At 41.9% G+C, this 26244-nt stretch overlaps 1 protein-coding gene across 2 annotated transcripts; it reads right to left on the bottom strand.

Annotated features, from left to right (window-relative positions):
• Window positions 1-750: 750 nt before the first annotated feature.
• Window positions 751-5362, bottom strand: LOC146685204 (microfibril-associated glycoprotein 4-like). Of its 2 annotated transcripts, none has more exons than XM_085444169.1 (7): window positions 5283-5362; window positions 4924-4994; window positions 3530-3688; window positions 3411-3449; window positions 3145-3241; window positions 1769-1936; window positions 751-1517 (listed from the first exon to the last, which is right to left on the bottom strand). In XM_085444169.1, the coding sequence occupies exons 2-7, from the start codon at window positions 4951-4953 to the stop codon at window positions 1264-1266; spliced, it is 747 nt and encodes a 248-aa protein (XP_085300295.1). In that variant the 5' UTR covers window positions 4954-4994; window positions 5283-5362; the 3' UTR covers window positions 751-1263. The 2 variants fall into 2 exon arrangements, with proteins under 2 accessions (XP_085300295.1, XP_085300294.1); XM_085444168.1 differs by having other exon boundaries at window positions 5269-5351.
• Between the last annotated feature and the right edge of the window lie 20882 nt (window positions 5363-26244).

The following is a 26244-nucleotide window of genomic DNA, read 5'->3' as shown; positions in this document are numbered from 1 at the left end:
TAATCTGAACTGGAACCCAATGAAGCAGAGTGTAATGACCTCCTACGAGCCATCCTGTCACAGCGAGTGGAAGCTACAGTATCATATACTGGCTCATTGTGATTTACAATGTGAGCTATTCATGGTGGCCTAAAACAAACTGTGTGCATGCTCTTGTTGTTAAAGGGAATCACCCTGCGAAGCCACAAGTCAGCGTCACTAAACCTATATAACATATAACACATAAAAACATAAAATTACCACATTCTAATTGATAATTATGGAAGTGATTATGCTGTTATTGGTAAATGTATCTCATCACATTAGTACAGCAGTTAAATAATCTGTGTATACAGTATATCCATATATTCTTACAATGGCAGTCATACACACAGCAGCATTAATAACAGGAACTATTTCAATAATAGTGAATTCCACAATAATACAAATACTACTAATAATTATATTGTTAATCATTTATCTGTGAAATTGTACATTTATTGTTCTGGAATGTGTGCATTAGAGGAGCACTTAATTTTGCTTTATTTTGCTGGATTGTGTTTTTGTTCCTGTCTTTTGCATGTTTTTTCTATATGTGTTGCTGTGTGCATAAGCTGTTTGATGAAAGGCATCCTCAGTCTGAATATCTATATTTTCGTTTCTGAAGAAGGACGTTTGTGACTGAGACCAGTAGAGGGCAGCATTTCATGATCAGCCAGAGAATTCAGACAAAGATACAGAGACAAAGAGAGCACATCAGACAAAAACAAGTCTTTGCTTTGCTTCTTATTTATTGTCAGCATGTGAGCAGATAATGATTCACATGAGGTATTAGACCTCTGTCTACAGTTAAAGATGGTGGGCTTTATTTTCCTGATGCAGCTCAGGCAGTCTCAATGCAGCTGAACTCCTTCCTGGTGTTTCTACAACTAATAAAGTCCAACTTGAGTGAGATGGCCTCGACCAAAGCAGCCATATGTGTGTTGTTGTGTATGTGTAACCACAGGAGCTCTGCATTTCATTCATTACTGCTGTTTGATTTCACACACGTCTGTCATTGCAACATATTTATGGTGATGTATGAAAAACTGCTGCTGGTTTATTTTATTTGACTGCTTCGTTCAAAAACATGAGTCAGCTGTACTGCACTGGTGGATTTTCCTTTAGCCCAGCTTTAAGAAAAAACAGCTCAAAGAAAGGTTACATGATTAATGAGAGAAAAGAAAAGAAATTAATCATCAGAAAGCAGTTGCTAAAATTTTGCTGAATGTTTGTCCTGCAGATTTACTGCACGAGACGAAACCTCATGCTCATGGCCTTCATGGAGTAGCCCCAACCCTTCCATGGGTACCACTCCATTCCAGTTGCACCATAAGTGCTCATAGGTCCCCAGCGATAAATACCATTAGGGTTTACATGGTGACAGTTGTTGTACCAAAATGCCCCCAGGAATGTTTGGGCACAGCTACCGGAAGACCCATCCTGATCTTTGTCAAAGGTGGAGAACTTCATTCCATTGTGGTAAGTCAGACCATCCCCTGCAGAAACACAACAAAAACAGAGAGTTTTTTAAATAAACTTGCTTCACACAGGCATCGTGTACAGCATGGCAAAACAAGGAACAACCGGAGGACTGGTGCTATTTATACACAGTCACAGGAAACAGATGAGACAAGAATATTTGAGAACAATGAGGGAATAAGTGAGGACTGGGACAAGAAGTAAAACTGACATGCATTAATCATTTGTCTTTTACATAGATTCTTTACCTCCATATCACCTCACTTACCTGCCCCTCCATTACTGAATCCAGCAATAGTCAGTTTGTATCCGTCACATTCAGCATCAACCTTGAATGAAGAGTAACGAGCAAACACTTCCTTTCCCAGAAAATCCCTCATGTCGACCCGCAGCTCAGATTTTTGCTGGGATGTCAGGGCACTGACGATGTCAAGACCTGAAAACACACAAACACACACTGATAATGAAGAAGTATAAAAGCTGACAGAGCTGGAAATCATTCAGTAAAATACCTAGTGATCTGCGATTATAGAGTTTGCTGGAACAAACTGCCTTTAAAGAAATTGTACAATACAGAGATTGGCTGGCAAAACCCCATCACCACCTCCTTGCGGTGCCAGCTGACAACCACGACCGTTGGGAAGTGGGCCAACGGCGAGGGTCGTTGATGTCAGGGGGAGCGACGCGCCGGTCAACGCATTCTTTGGTTGCACCGAATGCAATGCCGACCCAAAATTTAGACACGAATATTAGGACATCCCCCAGAGACGACCTGTGTCATCCTCGCCCAAATGACGTGAGAAGAGGACGAGGGCTAGCTGCCAGTGGACGAGGGAGGCCAAAGAAGGTAGTCCAATTACAACGCCTCAGTAGAGGCTCAGCTAGAGTCTCTCTGGTAGTTCCACAGCAGTACAAGAGCAGCATCTACTGGCATAATGAAATATAACCATGGTCTGGCAACACATAACAATGTCAAAATAAGTCACAATAATAAACAAAAAATAAGGGGGTAATTGGTTTTCTTACAAAAATAACCATGTAGCTTTTTCCAACCTGCTACACAGGCACTCCTTTTGGCTGCAGTGGTTATTATTATATTTACATGCTTCCAGCTCCCGTTTCTACTCGGTGACAACTCGTACTTTTCAACTCTCCTTTTTCTCTCGAGGCTACATTCTTTAGGGTTTTGCCTGTAACACTCTGCTTATATTGCCTTCATATTAAATTATTTTTTGAATAATAATTTTTGAAAATATTGCTTCATGTCATTATGCAGCAAGTAGGGGTGACATGGGCCGCGAGACTGAGACACAGGCATTAGAGCCTCTTAAAGCATGTTTTGTTTGGAAGCGTGGAATTAGCATGGAATTTCCAAAAATAGAGAGGGCATAGTCTCACATATGAAACAGGAAAAGACCTTGTGTAATCCATTTATTTCAACAAAGTAACTGTATTCTGAGTACCACCTTTTTAAACCGAAACTGTAACAGAATACACTTACTCATATTTAGTATTTTAAATATGTGACGGCGGTATATGTACTCCGTTACTTTACAACACTGTGAAGGACTGAAGGTTTGAACAGTTTGAGAATGGTCAGATTTTAATTTAAATGATTTTGTCATAGACAAAATAAAGTCTCACCAAGCCAGTAATCTCCATTGGGGTTTCCGAAGCCCATCTTGTAGTGATTCCAGGGTCTGTAGAAGTTCAAGGAGCCATCCACCCTCTTGTGGAACACCTGGAAGAGGGGACAGTGTGGCCAGTTAATAAACATGAAAAATGTCAGGAAGTGAAATTTTCAGACAGCAGAGCTATGATTTTATAATTTCCTCCAGAAGGAAGTGTTCATACTGAAAAGTTACTTGACTGGAACTTTAACTGAAAAAAAAAAGAGAAAGAAAACTCACTGTCCAGCCTCCTCCCTCTAAGTCCATGTCACAGTACACCTGCAAACAAACATGTGTCACCTTTTAGCTTCTTGTAGCCTCAAACATTAGCTTTGTCTCCTACAGAGGCTGGACTGTACCTCGACAGCAGACTTTTCTCCAAAAGGGTAGATAGTGTACACGCCGCTGGGTCGGCTGCTGTCTTGTTGGTGGATGTCGTTGCAGTCCAGTGGCTGAATGATCTCTTTGGAACTTGTCAGCAGAGGAGCCAGGTGGAGGATGGCAAACACTGACAGCAGCTGGAACAAAGAGGAAGTTGTTGGTTTGATTGAAGGTGTCAGGAGTTGTTGTGTGGATGTGGAAAAGAGGGGACCCAAACGCTGAACTCGTGGTGAGGATTAAGGGTGTTTATTGGAGGATGAATGGATGAACAGAACAGGGAAGAAAGCAGGCTAAATGACTGAACTGAATGACTGACTGATCTGAACTGAAAGGCAAACGCGGAATAGACAGCAGTGACAACATCAATGACGCGACAACCCATATGGAAAAGATATATATATATAAATCTTATAAAGTTTGTATCTGTCTTGTGTGAAACTTGTATGAAAAGCAAACAAGAGTGAAAACAGATATAAGATCCCTTGAAAAATTATATAATGAAACTTGTATGTTTTGGATACTTACTAAAACAATGTATGAAGGTAATGAGAAAGTGGCCACTTTCATGAGTAATCACATATAAGTTTTTACTATTTCTTTTCCATATGGGAATGAACTGGTGAAATTGAGGAACTTAAATACACAGGCTGAATGATGACAATTGGAAACAGGTGAGTACACGGCTGAACTAACTAATGATGCATGGAATGAACTAGAACATAATACACTGGTGGACAGGCTGGCACAGAAAACTGGAAGTGAAAACATGGATGTGGAAAATAAACCAAACATGACAAAACTGAAAACGCTGGGTCAACGACCCAGGAAACTTGACAGAAGGAAGCTTTGAATTTCAGAGGAAAGATCAGCAGGCTCTTCGCTTCTTAACAAGCTCAGCAGAACCTGTGTTTCCCTCAGTGTTGCTTCTCAGGCTGCACTTAGCACTGTGTATTCATTATCAATATGTATTCATCTGCAAGCAGTCCAAGCTGTTGTGCATCTGTAGGCAACTTTGGAACATCACAGCTCCTCCTGTTGATGCTATTTTTGAATAAATCCCAGATTGCCCCAAAGACGAGCTCTAAATCATCTCTTCTTATCATTATTGCATAGGAAGTAACCCAGACAGTAAAGGTGACCTGTTGTCAGGTAATTACAGCCATGTGAAATATGAAGCCTGAAACAGTGAAGCTGGTCCTCTGCAGGACACTGTGTCAGTGTCACATTTTGTTTCACAGAGCTTTTAATACAAACCTGAACTTCATCCACTAATTTACATGGCTCAAGTCTAAAAGTCTAAAGACCATCAGTCCCACACAGGACACAAACTCTATTCTCCTGAGGTGAAAGGAGTTTTATCTTGCTCACGTACCTGTCCAGCCCATTTCCACTTGACATACATTGTCAGATTTCTGCTGTATTTAATGATCTGCTGATGTGGATCTGAAAGAAATAGACTGAGTTAAAGCAGAACATGCAGAGAAATCAGTTACCTACCTACAGAATTAAAGACAAACAAATCATTCAACAAATCAGTTATTAACAAATCATTTTTTAAAGTGTGCAAGCCGTTGTCGGAATTATAGTGATTGCAGTTAGTGTTCTATTATTTACTGTGGAATAGTTTCAAATGTAATGCTATTTACCTTTAGGGTAACAAAGAGGCTAGGCAAACATAGCAGAGCTTTTGCAACTCTGTGAGATGTCAGAAACTCACCTGTGTGAACTCACCTGTGAGTCTAACCGAATGCTCTTTGTTTCTTCAACTTCAGTGTGTCCGAGTGCCCCAGGTACACTGCTTATATCTGCAGGAGGGCTGAGATGTCACAGCAGGTGATTATTTACATTTCTCCTAAAAAAATGCATCAGCAGGGAGTGGCCAGCTTAAAAGAAATGTAGATATTGAGGTGTCATATTCTATTTACTGTTCCATACCATCATTCAATATGTTGATCTTTTGGTTCAACAGCTCCTATTCTTGCTGGTGTTATGCAAGTTACTTATTTCTTCAATGATGGAACAATACAGGTGTGTTTTAAATTGACCAATATTCTAGCACCAGGAAGAACCATCATCAGACTTTGTCATTTACAAAAAATATATAAAAAGACAAACAAAACAAAAGTGACCTGGTTATTAATAGAAGAAATTTTTGAAGAACAAAATCTCATAACGTTTAAAAAAAATAAACTGTACGGAACTAAACAGAAGAAAGAAGAAGAGAAATAACAAGTTAACATAAACCAGTGGCACACTCCACTTAAATGTGGCGATCGTGGCTCAAGAGTTGTAATCGGAAGGTTGCCGGTTCGAGCCCCGGCTTGGACAGTCTCGGTCGTTGTGTCCTTGGGCAAAACATTTCACCCGTTGCCTACTGGTGGTGGTCAGAGGGCCCGGTGGCGCCAGTGTCCGGCAGCCTCGCCTCTGTCAGTGCGCCCCAGGGTGGCTGTGGCTACAATGTAGCTTACCATCACCAGTGTGTGAATGTGTGCGTGAATGGGTGGATGACTGGATATGTAAAGCGCTTTGGGGTCCTTAGGGACTAGAAAAGCGCTATATAAATACAGGCCATTTACTGACGATGTGTCCCAAACTGGTAAAGTGTCTGGGCTGCCTTTCCTCATAACAGCCATCCCTCAAGATTTTCTCCATTTAAAGCAATGCATTATCAGAGACTGTAACATATAGTCCTTTTTACTGAATCAGAACTCTGGAGTGATCCAGTGACCGCTGCGAAAGGGCAGCTGACAATCAGGGAAAGACCAGATGACAGCCTGGAAAGACCGCTAACAGGAGGGAATAGACCCTAACGGGGCTGGTGGGGGTTAACACCTCATACCAGCAGGATGCAGCGCTTTTTAGCGTACCTGGGTACACCCATTATTACTACGGAAATCTCAAAGGAGAAGATACCCTTAGGGTCCGCTAGAGCAGGGGCGGAAGAAGACGTTTTCCAGACGGATTTAATAGCAACGAACCACGGAACGGTACCAACGACGAATAGATCAACCAGTATTGCTAATAATGGACCATCAATGACGGTAGGAAAGAAGCTGCAGAACTGCATTTGTGGCTGGTCAAAACTAACAACTGACATGGGCCTTAAAATCCACCAAGGCAGGAAGAAGTGCCTCAGCGAGCTGAGAAAGGGGCCTCGCATTGACACATACTTTTTAAGAAGTAAGTCAAATCAGTCGACTGAAATCCAGAGGCTGGAGAATCCCCACAGTCCTCAGGGCATCAACACCCCGTTCAAAGTTCATTGTTGTACAGACTCCCCATAGTCCTCCCCCAGATTGGAACTCAGTCAAATCCAGCCAGTAGCAGTTCCCAGTCTAGATTTTAGCCAGCCACACCCAATATTAGATCCAAACTCAGGGCCCAGCCATTTATTATCGGTCCCTAGCTTGGAGTTTAGCCACCAACAGCTAGCAACACACTTGTGTATATATGTAAGCAGCCACAAGCAACACTACGTTCCAGCCCAGAGCTCATCCAGAAACAGCCAACAGAAACTTCCAACACTGAGTCTAGCCAACCACTACCAGCAAGGGGAAAGAAGATGGAAGGTAGGAAAAGATCAGATTCTGTGGCCCAGATCCAGTGAGAAAAGAGAGTGGGAAACCATTAACTCAGAACTGGCTCTTATACTAGATCAACAAAAGGGTCCAGTTGAAAGGAAGCTGGAGAACCCGGGAACCATCATCTACAGCTATGGGGCCGAGCGATTTGGGGTAAAGAATAAGACTCAGAGACAGCAGAAAGGCCATTTAAACCAGTTAAAGTCCAGGAGACAGCGGGAAATTGATAGATTAGTGAAAGAGAGAAGACAACTGAGGAAACACTGGAGGAGGGCCTATGAGACAGAAAGGGAGAGACTCACTGCACTGTAGGAGGAAATAAAGCAACAACTTACTAAGCATCGAAGAGCAGAACACCTCAGGCGACAACATAAGAAGAAAGAACGTACAAGGACCCTCTTCTACAGTAACCCATAAAACTTTGTTAAGGGCCTTTTTGTTGAAGAGAAGAGCAGGTTCCTCAAAATGCCCATAAAAGACCTGGGAGATCATCTCAGGAAAACTTACTCTGATGATCAGAGGCATGAGCCAGTTACCATTCCGACTGATATGCCGCCTATCCAGGTACCTGAACACCACATGGACATAAGACCACCAACATGGAGTGAAGTAGAGAAGGTAGTGAGGCAGGCAAGTGTAGCATCAGCCCCAGGACCTAATGGCATCTCATATAGGCTCTATAAAAATACCCCACAAGTCCTCAAATACCTGTGGAAGCTGATGATGGTAGCCTGGCAGAAAGGAGTGATTCCAAAGGCTTGGCGAAGAGCAGGAGGTATTCTGATCCCTAAGGAGAAGAACTCCTCATCCATCAGCCAGATCAGCCTGCTGAACGTAGAGGGAAAGATCTTCTTCAGTGTCTTGGCCCAAAGGCTATCTACTTTCCTGCAAAGAAACAATTATATTGACACATCAGTGCAGAAGGCCAGCATCTTGGGATGTCTGGAGCATGCCAGCGTCATCTGGCACCAGATTCAAACTGCCAAGAAAGAACGAAGAGACCTTCATGTGGTCTTTTTAGACCTTGCCAACGCCTTTGGGTCAGTGCCTCACGAGATCTTCTGGATGGCCTTCAACTATTTCAGCATACCAAACCACAAACCACACCTACTTTCGGGATTTACAGTTTTGTGTGACAGCTGAGAACACCACCACAGCCTGGCAGCACCTGGAAATTGGAGTTATTGGAGTTAATAGTTGGAGCTATGCCCACCAACTATTAATAGAATTGAATCATCTGTTTTTTACCTGTTGGAGTTCAGGGTCTGGTTGCTGGGCTATGATCAGCATTCACTCAGGTTTCACTATTGTTTATTGGCTAACTTAGCATTAGCATTCCGTCTGGCTAGCTTATTGTTAGCATGCTGTCTGAGCAGGTGCTTGCAGAAAGCCAAAGTTGTGTTAGACACATAATGCGGTTGTTTCTGTCCTGGATGCAGTTTCCATTTTACCATCATGCTGTACTCTTTTGTTCAGTAATATTGGTTGCAAATCCTTTACTGGCAATTACAGTCTAAAGTCTTGAACTCATGGACATCACCAGATGCTGGGTTTCCTCATTTACTGAAGGGCTTTCAGTGGCTATTTTTTGTGGGCCTTTCTGTCTGAAGTTTGGTCTTAAACAAGTGAAATAGATGCTCAATTGGGTTAAGATCAGACTTTAGATCAGACTTTAGATCTTAACCCATACAAATACAGGGAGTGCAGAATTATTAGGCAAATGAGTATTTTGTCCACATCATCCTCTTCATGCATGTTGTCTTACTCCAAGCTGTATAGGCTTGAAAGCCTACTACCAATTAAGCATATTAGGTGATGTGCATCTCTGTAATGAGAAGATAAGATAGAACTTTATTAATCCCTCGGGTGGGTTCCTCTGGGAAATTCGACTTCCAAAAAAAGCACAGCAACGACCGAAGTTACAGTTACAGAATTGTTATATATATATATATATATATACATACACACACACACACACACACACACACACACACATATAAATACAGAGACAAATATAAATAAAATATACAAAGGGGATAAATAGAATAAATAGGAATAAAAAATAAAAATACAAGTGAATTGCACATTTCAAGTATTGAGTCTATTGCACTGTTGACTATTTACAAAAAGTATTGCACAAGGTATTGTACAGTGAGGTGAAGAGGCACTACAGCTTAGTTGTTCCCCCCTCCTTTGTCCTCCTGTTTCCCCTCCCTCTCCCCTCCAGGGAGGAGTTAAACAGTCTGATGGCGTGTGGGACAAAGGAGTTTTTAAGTCTGTTAGTTCTTGTCTTGGGGAGAAGCAACCTGTCACTGAACAGACTCTTCTGATTGTTTATGGCCGTGTGCAGAGGATGCCCAGCATTGTCCATAATGTCCAGCAGTTTCTTTAATGTCCTTTTCTCTGCCACTGTCACCAGAGTGTCCAGCTTCATGCCGACCATAGAGCTAGCCTTCCTGATCAGTTTCTCCAGCCTGGATGAGTCCCTGGATGGTGTGGTCTAATGACATCAACACCCTATATCAGGTGTGCATAATTATTAGGCAACGTCCTTTCCTTTGGCAAAATGGGTCAAAAGAAGGACTTGACAGGCTCAGAAAAGTCAAAAATAGTGAGATATCTTGCAGAGGGATGCAGCAGTCTCAAAATTGCAAAGCTTCTGAAGCGTGATCATCGAACAATCAAGCGTTTCATTCAAAATATTCAACAGGGTCGCAAGAAGCGTGTCGAAAAACCAAGGCGCAAAATAACTGCCCATGAACTGAGAAAAGTCAAGCGTGCAGCTGCCAAGATGCCACTTGCCACCAGTTTGGCCATATTTCAGAGCTGCAACATCACTGGAGTGCCCAAAAGCACAAGGTGTGCAATACTCAGAGACATGGCCAAGGTAAGAAAGGCTGAAAGACGACCACCACTGAACAAGACACACAAGCTGAAACGTCAAGACTGGGCCAAGAAATATCTCAAGACTGGTTTTTCTAAGGTTTTATGGACTGATGAAATGAGAGTGAGTCTTGATGGGCCAGATGGATGGGCCCGTGGCTGGATTGGTAAAGGGCAGAGAGCTCCAGTCCGACTCAGACGCCAGCAAGGTGGAGGTGGAGTACTGGTTTGGGCTGGTATCATCATAGATGAGCTTGTGGGGCCTTTTCGGGTTGAGGATGGAGTCAAGCTCAACTCCCAGTCCTACTGCCAGTTTCTGGAAGACACCTTCTTCAAGCAGTGGTACAGGAAGAAGTCTGCATCCTTCAAGAAAAACATGATGTTCATGCAGGACAATGCTCCATCACACGCGTCCAAGTACTCCACAGCGTGGCTGGCAAGAAAGGGTATAAAAGAAGAAAAACTAATGACATGGCCTCCTTGTTCACCTGATCTGAACCCCATTGAGAACCTGTGGTCCATCATCAAATGTGAGATTTACAAGGAGGGACAACAGTACACCTCTCTGAACAGTGTCTGGGAGGCTGTGGTTGCTGCTGCACGCAATGTTGATGGTGAACAGATCAAAACACTGACAGAATCCATGGATGGCAGGCTTTTGAGTGTCCTTGCAAAGAAAGGTGGCTATATTGGTCGCTGATTTGTTTTTGTTTTGTTTTTGAATGTCAGAAATGTATATTTGTGAATGTGGAGATGTTATATTGGTGTCACTGGTAAAAATCAATAATTGAAATGGGTATATATTTGTTTTTTGTTAAGTTGCCTAATAATTATGCACAGTAATAGTCACCTGCACACACAGATATCCCCCTAAAATAGCTCAAACTAAAAACAAACTAAAAACTACTTCCAAAAACATTCAGCTATGATATTAATGAGTTTTTTTGGGTTCATTGAGAACATGGTTGTTGTTCAATAATAAAATTATTCCTCAAAAATACAACTTGCCTAATAATTCTGCACTCCCTGTAGTATCTAGTGTATCATATGGTACCCCAATTGGAAGGCTCTCATTTTCTACTTTCTGAAACCTTTTTAATTTACACCAACAATTTAGCTGTAACAGAATTGAGAAACTGACATTACCCATGTGTGACCATAGACTATAAATACTTGTGATACCTGCTGTTAAATCTCATCTGTGGTTGTACTTCAGAAGTCCTGTGGGTACCGTAAAGACTCATGTATGCACACAAACCTCAATTTTTTTGCTCTCTGATCCTCTTTCTCTTGGCTGTTTCCTTCAGGTTTCCACAGTGAATGATCCACCTCCATCTAACCCTATTCTCTACATCCTCTTAACTCACACCAACTAAATTCCTGTTTTTTATTTCACTTTTGCAAGTTTTTTTTTAAATCTTTTATCCTGGATGTCTTAAACAGTTTAGGAGTTGGCTATGATGGTGATGTCAATAGGAGTGCTCTGAAAAATCCTCTCGGTGGTGAGAGGTCTTAGGGGTTTTAACTTGACCCATTTATTTTTTTATCTTATGAGCAACAAAGTTTGTTCATCACATTTTTAATTTACACTTGTTTGGCACATGCTTTAAACAATCTGAGGATAACTAAAAACTAATAGCTAAATAAAAAGTTTTAGGTTAATTCACAATTGATAATCTGATTACACTCAATCTCACTCTATTAATTATTGAGATGATTAATCAATCATTTCAATAATTAAACTCACTATAAAATAGTTTGGGCCCTATATGTAGCCCAAACTTACTTAAATAATCAAATATTTTTGTATTTATACGAAAAATCAAAAATTAATTTTATTCATGTTTCTACACTTTAAGTCACTTATGTTTTTCATACACAACTTGTATTTTAAGTGCTGCTCAAATAAATACTCTGTATGATACACAGGTCAAGCATTTAACGACACAATAACTATAAATGCCAGCCTCTTTATACCTATATGTGGACTCGTCTTAATCCAAGTGGCCCAGATTAATTAATGTATAACATAAGGAATTACTGAAAAGAACACTCAGCAAAAAAAGCATGCCTTTACCTCATTAATCTGGAAAAGTTCAGGCCACCTAGCTTTAAACTCCCCAGCAGTTGGACTTCCCTGCACCACCTCTTGTGTACGGTAGGAAAATGTTCTTGACATCTTCTGTCTTACATCTGAGGCACCGTTTCTTCGTCTGACGTCGGTCAAAAGCTCAACCCTGATGTTTTCTAGACTGTCATCCGTTTCGCCAGCTGGGTGTAATGGACAAAAATTGACCTCAGCCTTTTTAGGCTTCTTAACATTTTTGGCTACGAGGCAATCATCACTGGATTTGTTTTTCAAAGCATTTATAGTCACTTCAGTACGGAGCCCCCCAGGGGACATGGGAGAAAAAAAAATTAGGGAGGAAAAAAAAAAAATTAGGGAGGAAAAAAAAAATTAAGACGGACTTTTGCGAGATCTCGCAAAAGTATTGCGAGATCTCGCAATAAGTATTGCGAGCGCTCGCAAAAGTATTGCGAGATCTCGCAAAAGTTTTAGCCGCATTCTTCGGAGGCCGCCAGCTCGAAGCCGACCGGGAGGTCGAGGCACGATGTGCCGGGAAAGTGGTGTTCCTCTCGGCTGTAGTAGGTCTCGACTTCCCGTTAGCTTCGAGCTAGTGGGTGTCAGATCTCCAAAAACGTCGGAGCACTTTTGCAAATATGTGATGTCTTGTAAACCGAGCAGGTATCTGACGTTTACACAACTACATTCACGCCTCAAAATATCTTAAAAGTGTATTTTGTGACCCAGAAAGAGTAATATTACAACTAAGTAGCTGCCGCCATTGTTGGAGTTTTGCGAGATCTCGCAATACTTTTGCGAGCGCTCGCAATACTTTTGCGAGATCTCGCAAAAGTCCGTCTTAATTTTTTTTTTTCCTCCCTAATTTTTTTTTTCCTCCCTAATTTTTTTTCTCCCCTGTCCCCTGGGGGGCTCCGTACTTCAGGACAGCCAATGTTGTGCATCTTTGTCCTGTAATTAGCCATCTTATATTTCAGGCTAATCATCCAGCCATAGTAACCCGTGGCAGATGGCTCTCGCAGACAAGGAAATTTTTTGATCAGTGCCCCTGCAACTTCATCTATTTGGTAATTTTGAGGATAAGCAGTAAACTGAAAAATCGCCTCAGCAAGCTTCTCTAAGATGTCAGATTTAACACCTGAAGTAATCTTGAGCCGAGTTCCAGTTTCTCTGAAGGTCTCATTTCCACGCTGAAGTTGCACCTCTACATTGAATGAAAATCGAGGAATAGTAAACTCGCGAGGCCATGCACATGATCTCAGCTCACTGTCTGTCTGACTGTGGTAGAATTATGGTGCTGTCTGAGTTGGATGAAGACGATGAGAGACTGGAGTTTCTTTGAATACTTTGTGGACTTGCAGATGAGTCAAGACTGCATGTGGGATACTACTTTGACAAAGATGCACTTGTATCCAGATTTGCCATGTACACAAGTTTGATTGTACTTCTGCCTTGAATGTCTTGCATTGATGTTATGTTCATAAACTCATTGTTGAAGTCAGGATCCAAGAATTGAATACGAAAGTCTGTTTCAATTCCAAATGCTTGGCGAATTGTGCTCTGAAGATCAGTCAAAGTTCTTGGCATCCCTGATGGAACGTCAAGTCTCCTAAAATCATCATCTGCCACGAAGACTCTCAGCTTCAGCTACAATCATGCCGGGTCTGTAGTTTGTTCCATTCACAGAAGCATTCCTTGTGAGCTGAATATGGGTAATATCAGGGAATTTAATCTTCAAGTCTCGCTGTACATCATGATGCAGAATGTCATCAGAGACAGTAGAAACAGCTGAGACAGTTAGGCTCGGCCTTACAGTTGTGACAGACTCCAAGTGGTATGCCATCATGAACTGATGTTTCACTGCCAGTGACAGTAGCACATTTTTAAAGCACCGTGTGTGACAAACAACCTGTTTGAAAAAACTGTGCTTTGCCTCGAACCTCATGGTCCACATGCCAACAAGTGGCCCAAAGAATTTAATCATCTGTGGATAATGCTCCACAAAACGATGTTTTGGTAACAGCTTCAGTCCTGGAAACAGCTCTTTCAACCTACATCTGTGGTCAGAGACTCTAGACTCAAGGAAAGCAATTGATTGTTCTGTGTGTACTGGTGCAACAACTAGTTCAACAATGTCCTTTAGGTCCAAAATTACCTGCCAAGCTGTTTCATCTGGAGGTACCAAGTGTCCTACCAACAATGGAAGGAATTGTAAGAGACTCCAATTTTCATGAGCATTTCCTCCAATGCTTTTGTTCTGCATGAAAGGCCTGGGAATAGCATGAGGGCGATTACTCTTGTCTGCCCATTTGTAGGGAAATGTCAGAATGGACTCATTGAAGCTGTCAAGTGTAAAATATTTTTTCAAAATTAAGATATTCAGGCAGTATGCCAACTCAACTGGTAATATGCCCTCAAAAATGTCATGTGCAATATCTGGAGGATATCCACTGAAATGGGAGAGATGTGCGGAGAAAACACACCGTCTTTTAACACCGTGACATGGTTTTGCATTACTCTGTGCAGAACTTACATGCATTTCATGTGTCTCTTTGCTTCTCAGAGTAAACGCGCCTGAACTAGCCTCTGTTTCTTGAATATCAGATCTTTTGGCCTCACAAAATCTGCAAAAGTATTCACCTGAAAAACTCCAATAAATCCAGAAATACTGTGTGCTCCTAAATGATCTGCTATGACACACTGTATTGTGCCCCTGACAAATTCTCCAAGATGTGCAATAAAAATCCCTTGACTTTCCAAAGTAACAAGATCACTCAACAAGGGCTCTAGAATCTTTTCATATCCAAATGTCTTTACATCTTCAGACTTGCAGAGTAAAGCCAGATAAATGGAAATCAGTGATGAATGGCAAGCAGGTGGTAAATTGCTAAGAGTCCAATATATGGCACAGATTTTGTGCTTTTTACGGGAAGTGCCAAGTGGATTGCAAATCTCAAAATCGTCAATATACAAATTCAGTAACACTCGCAATTCACCTGCTGATAAAAAACTGTTTTCTTTGAAAAACAACCCCTCCCTAAAAGACCTGTAAATCACTTCTTCCCCACTTTCTTCTGTTAAGCGACTACCATCCAAAACCTTAGCAAGAAGGTGGCAATCACTGAAAAGCTGCTGTAAAACCTTTAAAACTGGAACATACTGAAATGTTCTTTTTTTTTTTTCATCCAAAACATACTCTACAGGCTCTACAACTTTAAAATTTTCCTTGTAGAAATTTTTGTGCTTAAAGGATGTTGCTAGGGGACAGCCTTTACCTACCGATTTATACACAGGATTAGATGTACACAGTGCAGATGCAAGTTCTTCAATGACTGACTGGTCTATTTGCAAGCTGTGACTGTTTAATGTGTCTTGGATAACTTTTGCTGCACTACACAAAGATGCTGTGCCCAACAAATACTGAAATTCCTCCAAAAGTTCATCAACTGCAGCACTTGGAACGTGAAAAATATTTTCTAGTTTTAATCATTTGATCATTTGATGTCTCTAAATCAACAACACCCACAATTCCTCAACATTTGAAGCATCATGCTCTGCAGTTTCAGTTGCAAAAGATCCTCTGACAATATCCTCTTTGAAGTCTACCAGCGAGTGTAAACTGTGCTTGCGACTGATGTGTGACTTAAAGGTACTGTAAATATTTGATTTGTAGTCACAACCTTTAAACATACATGTTACTGTCTCATTGTTTTTTAAATGACGGCTAATGTGCACAAAATATTCACGCTCTGTTCCTAATTCACTACAACAACATAACTGACAGGAAAAAGTTGTAAATTTGTCAGAGTGCTCTGAGGTATTGCTATGATTCCTTGACAAGTGTGTCAGAAGTGAATTCCAAGTCTTTAAAACACATGGACACTCAGGATATAGGCACTTAATGTGATGGCCACGCCCAAAATGACTGTTTCAGTCTATAGTGCTTAAGAAGTTCTGATCGTCTAGAAACTTCAGCACTGCAGTCTTTACACTTCCACATAAACTGGACATACAACAAAGAGAAAATTTGAAACAAAAAAAACCAAAACAAAAAACACACTTAGTACTTTACACAAAGAAAGCTTTAGCCGTGGTTAACCTACAATAATGGATGCATCTTAGAAGTATGCTTGTAGGCTGTATTATCTAGAGCATTCTTTTCCCAACTCTGTTCCTTGAGGATGCCCATCCTGCATATTTTTGATGTTTCTCTGCTTCAGTGCACCCTCACATATTAACTGTGTCAGTGACAGACTTGTGCACAACTTAATGAAGAAATTAGGGTAAACATTATTTCAAATCAGTGTGGCGATGCAAGGAGACATCTAAAAAATGCAGGACAGAGGTCTTTGAGGAACAGGGTTGGGAAACACTGATCTAGAGTGCACCTAAAATCTGATCAGGTTGGAAAGCAATACCATAACAGTGCCAATTAAACAATCAAATAAAAGAAAAAAACCCCCAAAAACAAATATGTTACAGCCAGCAACTTTCATGTTCAACTTTAAATAATTTGCTCTAAAGGATGGGAACTGTTGGCAACACATGGAATCAGTGTTTTATGCCCTAGTCTTTAAAAAGAAAAAAACTGTACCAAATATAGAGGCATCTTTTCTTAAACTATATTAATCATATATATTAATTGATTTTAATTAATATCAATATTAATAATCACATGAACCCTTAAGATGAGATAGATAAACTTGTCACTGCAATACTGCCGTGATAAATATGTAAGGAATTTGCATGTACTTACCAAAATAACACCGTTTCCTTGAATAAACAATAACACATAAGGGGAAGAAAATCTGCCAGAAAAGGAACAAATACAAAAAATTAAAATGAGGACTTTAGAAAGACAATTACCCCACCCCTGGCGTCGTTGCCCACCTCTCAATGTTAAATACACGTAGACATTGAGGGCCAGCAGGAGGGACCATGCGCTTACCTGCTGCTCTCTGGCAGGTAGCTCCATGCCCTCCTGGGTTTTAAATGCACCTTAGAACACACATGCATCAACACTACAATGAGCGGGTGGAGGGAGGTTTGGAGTCTTCTCTCACCCCCGTTCTCTGCGACCTGCTGGAGCGGGGGGGCTAGGAGGAGGAGTTGGCCGTCCGACTGCGGTCTGGAGTGTGGGGCCTCCCTGCTGCTGCGGAGTCGGGGCGGTCTGCCTCCCCCCACCGCAGGGAAAAGGGTAACACCACCTGGGTCTGGGTGCAGTTCCCCCCCTCCAGGGGCAAGGGTACCTAGACCCGGGGCTTAGAGTACGCTTGGGGAGTGTGATCGTGTGTACAACGTCTCTTTATGTCTGTCTCCACGTTGGTTGAGTGTGGAGTAAGTGCATATGAGAGCATGAGGGTGGGAATGGATGTTTGTATATGTGTGTGCCTGTATGTCTGTGTCTATATGTCAGGTTGGGTGTCAGACGCCACCTCTCTGGGGACATCTTAGGCCCTCCAAGGTATGGAGGCCTATCTCCCCCACCACCACTTCCCCTGCCAGTGGCGGACTCCCTCAGACATCGGTGCGTTGGTGGTTCTTTGTGTCCGGGGATGGGCGTCCAGGTACACACCGGCTCACTCCTTGGCGGCCGCTTATCGGGGCCTGGAGCCTGGGGCTCGCTCGGGCCACTTCGGAGGTGGGGTGCCCCCGGCCTCTCGGCCTGGGGCTCGGTCACTCAGGCACGGCTGGCTGCCGGCGGAGCTCACGGGCGCGTCACTGCAACTCCCCCTGGCTTCTGCTCCGCGGCTGCTGAGTGAGCCCTCATCTGGGACTCTCCTCAGCTCTTTCTGGGACAGTGGCGCGGCTGCCCCTCTGTTGGTCTTCCTTGGTCTCTTGTATTCTGGGGGCCTCTGGATGTCTGGAGTTTTGATCTCCTCCATACCTGCTTCATGCCCTGGAGGACGGGGCTGTGGCCCCCCCACACCCTCTAGCAGATCATTACATGAAGGAACCTTTTAAAAAACAAAAAACAAGCGCGTCCATGCTCACAGGTGTACACACGGGTGATCACACACACAAACTACACCCTTTTTGGCTCCTACCTCAAAGCACACTGTGTTCTGTTGATCTTATGTGCTGCACAATAATGTTTAACATTTAGTATTTACTGTCATATTCCCATATATCATTGTGATGTTGTTTATTCTATTACTCTTGTTCTCTTCTGCTTGTTTTCTTTTTTCTTTCTCAGCAGGTGATCCAGGTGATTGATATATGCATTTTTTTTTCTCTGCCCGTTCTGTTGGTTTTTGTCTTTTGCCCTTCTCCCCCGTCCCTCTTCTCAGCTGTTTCTCTTTCCCTCTTTCTTTCTCCCCTTCTTTCCCCCAGTCAAGTCTGTCCCATATTCAGTAAGTGAAAATAAAATAAACAATAAAAGGTGAATCAAATGGACCATTACGGCAAGGCTGGGATGGTCAATTTGGTAAAGTAAATCCGTTGGGCATCTTTCTTTGCCTTTAGACAACAATTCTGATGGCAAAAGAGCCAAACGGGACAGGCAAAAAAAAAAAAAAAAAAAAAAAAGACAATTACCGTTTTCCAAGCCATTAGTGCATTACTTCATGATACTCCCTTGTAACAAAACAAATCTTACTTGTGCCTCTGTACAAACTACAGATGGTACGATACCACTTTTTTATGTCCGATACCGATATCATAAATTTGATTATCTGCCGATGCCGATATGAATCCGATATAGTGTATTTTATAAAAAATAAAACTGTTTTTTTATAAATGTTTTGCTGCATTTTGTATAAGTTCATAGTCAGTTTTAAAAACAAAACATTAAAGCTATTCTGTTATACCTGTATGCAAAAAATACACTGCACCCAAAATATTTTATACTTCAGCAATACTGATCAACCTAAAAAACTTACACCATCCTCCTTATTCAGGTATTCTAAACAGTACATAGAAATATTAAACAACCTAACTAATAGGGCTGCCAACTCCCAGCAAAAATATTAGGAAACCACCCTCTGCCTCATAATGCTTAATTGACGTAATCGAATTTATCCATCCATCCATCCATCCATCCATTCGCTTCCGCTTATCCTTTTCAGCGTCGCGGGGGGCGCTGGAGCCTATCCCAGCTGTCATAGGGCGAGAGGCGGGGTACACCCTGGACAGGTCGCCAGTCTGTCGCAGGGCCAACACACAGGGACAGACAACCATTCACACTCACATTCACTCGCACATTCACACCTAATGGCAATTTGGATTTTCCAATTAACCTATCCCCACAAGCTGCATGTCTTTGGACGGTGGGAGAAAGCCGGAGTACCCGGAGTGAACCCACGTAAACAGGTAAACCTGTTTCTTCATTACCTGTTCAGCTCTGATGATTCAGTAAAAACTTCTCCTGGTTTCACCTTCATGTTTCTTTCTCACCACATATCCAAACCGACATCATGACCAGCAGCTATTACGGCTGTGGCTCCAGAAAACACAAGCTGATACTAGAAAGTAATATTAAAAAACAGCAACAGCTTATCAAGCTTAAACGTGCTGCTGTTGTTTATCTGCCGTTTTCCTCTTTCTAGCGCAAACTGGGCGATTAACAAACGAGAGACGGGACTCGCGACAGAAAAGCCGATCAGCTGCTAATTGATCAGTTTCATGATTGAAGTAGCAACAGGAGAGGGAGGGGGGAGAATGAGGGAAGAAGTTTTAGCTGTTCAGCGTAAAGACGCCAAATAACTCCATCTTTGTGTCTTTTTTCATTCTAGCTGAAGTACGAAACAAATCGCTTCCTTTCCCCCTCAATACAAAACCCCGACAGCCAGTCCAGCTGTGGCTCCATACATCGGTTGTTAAGCTCAACATGGAAATACTATGGAAACATACAGAGATGAACTTACACACTTGCTTTACTTCTCTGTGTTAGTTTTCTCTGAGATTAAATGCAGCGGTTTGGAAGCACGTAGCGAGACTTCAAATGCCAAACCAGACCGCTGACAGGTCTCGCACTCAACAGCTCTATCACGTGAAGCAAATTCTTTTCTGAGTTAATTTCAGTCCTGACAAACCTCACTCTCAGTGCCTTTTGATCTCACATTTTTGGCAACCACTGAATTATTCTCCTCCACAGTTTACAACCATTATTTGTTTCTGCACAAAAGACGTTGCGCAACGCCAATCCTACTTATTTATTTCCTGCTGCACCCCTGACTGTGCAGGTGCGTTCAGAAGCCCCCTCCCCCGCCCGACGATTCCTTAATGCTAATGTTGTGGCGGGAGGGACGATTTCTCAATTTAAAACTGCAGGCGACTGTACAGTGAACTTTACAGCTAACTACAGAGAAATTGCCTCGTTTCATAATTTGTTAGTACAAAGAGTGCCACCAGAACTAAGCTAAAAACATATGACATTTTAACGTAGCAGTTTTCATCAATACAATTACTCTTTTAATAGAGCAGTAGCTAATAGCGCACATAGCTAGCTTAAGTCAAATCACGACAAAGTTCAGAGGTGTACAACTACTTAGACTTCTTTCTCCATGTGTACACGTCTTAAAGAGTCAACATGCTTTGACTGAGGTAAAAAAAAAATAAAACAAAAACGACCGTAAAAGGTTTACTTACCGAAGCTAGACCACCTTTACACGAAGTTGTGTGATTAACTTGAACCCGCTTGCAGCACACAAAAAGCGTCCGCTTTTTCAGTCCGCGCGCAAAATGGTGGCCTGTCCTAATGCATGTGCAAAATGGCCCAGCAGGATGCTATGAAAAACATACTTAAGTATTTTGAGCTGCATTTAATTAACTAAAATTAATTGGATTATAACGCAGGGAATGTATTCTGGAGTTACTCGAATTATATATGTAGACAGGACTCATTTGAATTAAAAAGATATACCAAAATAAAATATGCTATATCTAAAAGGAGCCAATATCACTTTTTTCAGTGTATCTTTTCCATATGGGTTTGTACTGAAGGACATATTTAATCCTCCAAGAATACTTGTGTCCCTGGAGCCCAATGTAATGCCATATTTTCAGGGCCAACTATAATATTTCACTTTTATCTGAATTTAGAACCAGGACATTCGAGGTCATCCAGGCCATTAATTGATTTAGATTGATGTGTGTCATCTGGTTTCATGAACAAATGTAACTGGATTGCAATGGAAATGGGTGCAGAAATTTCAGATAATATTACCTAAGGGAAGCACGTGTCGTGTAAAAACGCAACGTAGTTTTGTTTGAACAGGCAAAGATCCTGAAACTAAATATACAGTTAGAGTTAAATTAAACAAGTCTGTTTGAACAGCAGCAGAAACATGAGCTACTTGAGGTTTAGAAGTCAACAATAAGATGACACAATAATCAAACATTGGCAGCATCAATGTCAACAGTTTCAAGAATTCTCCACTGCTAGCTAATGTGACCAACATCCGTCTTTCCCAGAACACATGATTATTTGCTCTGTGAATTTCCTTCCAGGTGTCCTGAAGTAACTGTAGAACATAAACATAATGTAAACATAAATTGTTCTCAATTTGTGTCAGACGCCACCTCTCTGGGGACATCTTAGGCCCTCCAAGGTATGGAGGCCTATCTCCCCCACCACCACTTCCCCTGCCAGTGGCGGACTCCCTCAGACATCGGTGCGTTGGTGGTTCTTTGTGTCCGGGGATGGGCGTCCAGGTACACACCGGCTCACTCCTTGGCGGCCGCTTATCGGGGCCTGGAGCCTGGGGCTTGCTCGGGCCACTTCGGAGGTGGGGTGCCCCCGGCCTCTCGGCCTGGGGCTCGGTCACTCAGGCACGGCTGGCTGCCGGCGGAGCTCACGGGCGCGTCACTGCAACTCCCCCTGGCTTCTGCTCCGCGGCTGCTGAGTGAGCCCTCATCTGGGACTCTCCTCAGCTCTTTCTGGGACAGTGGCGCGGCTGCCCCTCTGTTGGTCTTCCTTGGTCTCTTGTATTCTGGGGGCCTCTGGATGTCTGGAGTTTTGATCTCCTCCATACCTGCTTCATGCCCTGGAGGACGGGGCTGTGGCCCCCCCACACCCTCTAGCAGATCATTACATGAAGGAACCTTTTAAAAAACAAAAAACAAGCGCGTCCATGCTCACAGGTGTACACACGGGTGATCACACACACAAACTACACCCTTTTTGGCTCCTACCTCAAAGCACACTGTGTTCTGTTGATCTTATGTGCTGCACAATAATGTTTAACATTTAGTATTTACTGTCATATTCCCATATATCATTGTGATGTTGTTTATTCTATTACTCTTGTTCTCTTCTGCTTGTTTTCTTTTTTCTTTCTCAGCAGGTGATCCAGGTGATTGATATATGCATTTTTTTTTTCTGCTCATTCTGTTGGTTTTTGTCTTTTGCCCTTCTCCCCCGTCCCTCTTCTCAGCTGTTTCTCTTTCCCTCTTTCTTTCTCCCCTTCTTTCCCCCAGTCAAGTCTGTCCCATATTCAGTAAGTGAAAATAAAATAAACAATAAAAGGTGAATCAAATGGACCATTACGGCAAGGCTGGGATGGTCAATTTGGTAAAGTAAATCCGTTGGGCATCTTTCTTTGCCTTTAGACAACAATTCTGATGGCAAAAGAGCCAAACGGGACAGGCAAAAAAAAAAAAAAAAAAAAAAAAGACAATTACTGAAGGAAATTGCCTTCCCGGGTTTCCTCCGTGGCGTGAGCGATAAGCAGAGTTTGTCCTTTCCTTATAAGACTCCTAATTATTCAAAGTAACACTCAGGTATGCCGTTCAGCGGGGTTAGTTACGATATCGGGAGCAGCTAGGAGAACAAAGTGATACAGAAACTGTTCAGATTGCTTTCCCAGAATCAACTCAAAGGTTTATTTGATACACAGCAGTTTATATAGAGAAAAAAAGGTTCGTGTGTCAGCTTTCCCAGTTCAAACCGGTACAGACTAAATAAGGAAACGTCTTCCTGCCTTCTGAGCAAAGTATCCCTTGTGTAGTTTATCAGTTCAGCTATAATTTATGATCATCCCAGCAAAATACACTCCTAGACATAAAATACAGAGTTCTTTCATTAGTGAATTCTGAAACAAACCACCTAGCCTTTAACGAGCCTTTTCCAGGAGATAAAGAAAAAAGGGAGGATGGGAGTAAGGAAGTGGTCTCATCTCTGTGGTGTTTTCGACCTTGGGGTACCAGCTCGTGAGTCCTACACATTGATTCTTGGGTCACAGAGAAAGAGAAAAACAACTAGTAGATCGGCCTTATTGAGTAACAGTTTTCCTGTATAAAACAATATCCTGTAAATGCTTACCGTGGTATCAAAATATCATAACAATTACCGTTTTCCAAGCCATTAGTGCATTACTTCATGATACTCCCTTGTAACAAAACAAATCTTACTTGTGCCTCTGTACAAACTACAGATGGTACGATACCACTTTTTTATGTCCGATACCGATATCATAAATTTGATTATCTGCCGATGCCGATATGAATCCGATATAGTGTATTTTATAAAAAATAAAACTGTTTTTTTATAAATGTTTTGCTGCATTTTGTATAAGTTCATACTCAGTTTTAAAAACAAAACATTAAAGCTATTCTGTTATACCTGTATGCAAAAAATACACTGCACCCAAAATATTTTATACTTCAGCAATACTGATCAACCTAAAAAACTTACACCATCCTCCTTATTCAGGTATTCTAAACAGTACATAGAAATATTAAACAACCTAACTAATAGGGCTGCCAACTCCCAGCAAAAATATTAGGAAACCACCCTCTGCCTCATAATGCTTAATTGACGTAATCGAATTTATCCATCCATCCATCCATCCATCCATTCGCTTCCGCTTATCCTTTTCAGCGTCGCGGGGGGCGCTGGAGCCTATCCCAGCTGTCATAGGGCGAGAGGCGGGGTACACCCTGGACAGGTCGCCAGTCTGTCGCAGGGCCAACACACAGGGACAGACAACCATTCACACTCACATTCACTCGCACATTCACACCTAATGGCAATTTGGATTTTCCAATTAACCTATCCCCACAAGCTGCATGTCTTTGGACGGTGGGAGAAAGCCGGAGTACCCGGAGTGAACCCACGTAAACAGGTAAACCTGTTTCTTCATTACCTGTTCAGCTCTGATGATTCAGTAAAAACTTCTCCTGGTTTCACCTTCATGTTTCTTTCTCACCACATATCCAAACCGACATCATGACCAGCAGCTATTACGGCTGTGGCTCCAGAAAACACAAGCTGATACTAGAAAGTAATATTAAAAAACAGCAACAGCTTATCAAGCTTAAACGTGCTGCTGTTGTTTATCTGCCGTTTTCCTCTTTCTAGCGCAAACTGGGCGATTAACAAACGAGAGACGGGACTCGCGACAGAAAAGCCGATCAACTGCTAATTGATCAGTTTCATGATTGAAGTAGCAACAGGAGAGGGAGGGGGGAGAATGAGGGAAGAAGTTTTAGCTGTTCAGCGTAAAGACGCCAAATAACTCCATCTTTGTGTCTTTTTTCATTCTAGCTGAAGTACGAAACAAATCGCTTCCTTTCCCCCTCAATACAAAACCCCGACAGCCAGTCCAGCTGTGGCTCCATACATCGGTTGTTAAGCTCAACATGGAAATACTATGGAAACATACAGAGATGAACTTACACACTTGCTTTACTTCTCTGTGTTAGTTTTCTCTGAGATTAAATGCAGCGGTTTGGAAGCACGTAGCGAGACTTCAAATGCCAAACCAGACCGCTGACAGGTCTCGCACTCAACAGCTCTATCACGTGAAGCAAATTCTTTTCTGAGTTAATTTCAGTCCTGACAAACCTCACTCTCAGTGCCTTTTGATCTCACATTTTTGGCAACCACTGAATTATTCTCCTCCACAGTTTACAACCATTATTTGTTTCTGCACAAAAGACGTTGCGCAACGCCAATCCTACTTATTTATTTCCTGCTGCACCCCTGACTGTGCAGGTGCGTTCAGAAGCCCCCTCCCCCGCCCGACGATTCCTTAATGCTAATGTTGTGGCGGGAGGGACGATTTCTCAATTTAAAACTGCAGGCGACTGTACAGTGAACTTTACAGCTAACTACAGAGAAATTGCCTCGTTTCATAATTTGTTAGTACAAAGAGTGCCACCAGAACTAAGCTAAAAACATATGACATTTTAACGTAGCAGTTTTCATCAATACAATTACTCTTTTAATAGAGCAGTAGCTAATAGCGCACATAGCTAGCTTAAGTCAAATCACGACAAAGTTCAGAGGTGTACAACTACTTAGACTTCTTTCTCCATGTGTACACGTCTTAAAGAGTCAACATGCTTTGACTGAGGTAAAAAAAAAATAAAACAAAAACGACCGTAAAAGGTTTACTTACCGAAGCTAGACCACCTTTACACGAAGTTGTGTGATTAACTTGAACCCGCTTGCAGCACACAAAAAGCGTCCGCTTTTTCAGTCCGCGCGCAAAATGGTGGCCTGTCCTAATGCATGTGCAAAATGGCCCAGCAGGATGCTATGAAAAACATACTTAAGTATTTTGAGCTGCATTTAATTAACTAAAATTAATTGGATTATAACGCAGGGAATGTATTCTGGAGTTACTCGAATTATATATGTAGACAGGACTCATTTGAATTAAAAAGATATACCAAAATAAAATATGCTATATCTAAAAGGAGCCAATATCACTTTTTTCAGTGTATCTTTTCCATATGGGTTTGTACTGAAGGACATATTTAATCCTCCAAGAATACTTGTGTCCCTGGAGCCCAATGTAATGCCATATTTTCAGGGCCAACTATAATATTTCACTTTTATCTGAATTTAGAACCAGGACATTCGAGGTCATCCAGGCCATTAATTGATTTAGATTGATGTGTGTCATCTGGTTTCATGAACAAATGTAACTGGATTGCAATGGAAATGGGTGCAGAAATTTCAGATAATATTACCTAAGGGAAGCACGTGTCGTGTAAAAACGCAACGTAGTTTTGTTTGAACAGGCAAAGATCCTGAAACTAAATATACAGTTAGAGTTAAATTAAACAAGTCTGTTTGAACAGCAGCAGAAACATGAGCTACTTGAGGTTTAGAAGTCAACAATAAGATGACACAATAATCAAACATTGGCAGCATCAATGTCAACAGTTTCAAGAATTCTCCACTGCTAGCTAATGT

The sequence above is a fragment of the Copadichromis virginalis genome, linkage group LG20 (assembly GCF_057382275.1).
Source record: "Copadichromis virginalis isolate Kocher_CV1m ecotype Utaka linkage group LG20, C_Virginalis_male_GT1.1, whole genome shotgun sequence".
Taxonomy (NCBI): Eukaryota; Metazoa; Chordata; class Actinopteri; order Cichliformes; family Cichlidae; genus Copadichromis; species Copadichromis virginalis.
The sequence above is the reverse complement of the archived record's forward strand: the minus strand, read 5'-3'. Positions and strand labels throughout refer to the sequence as shown.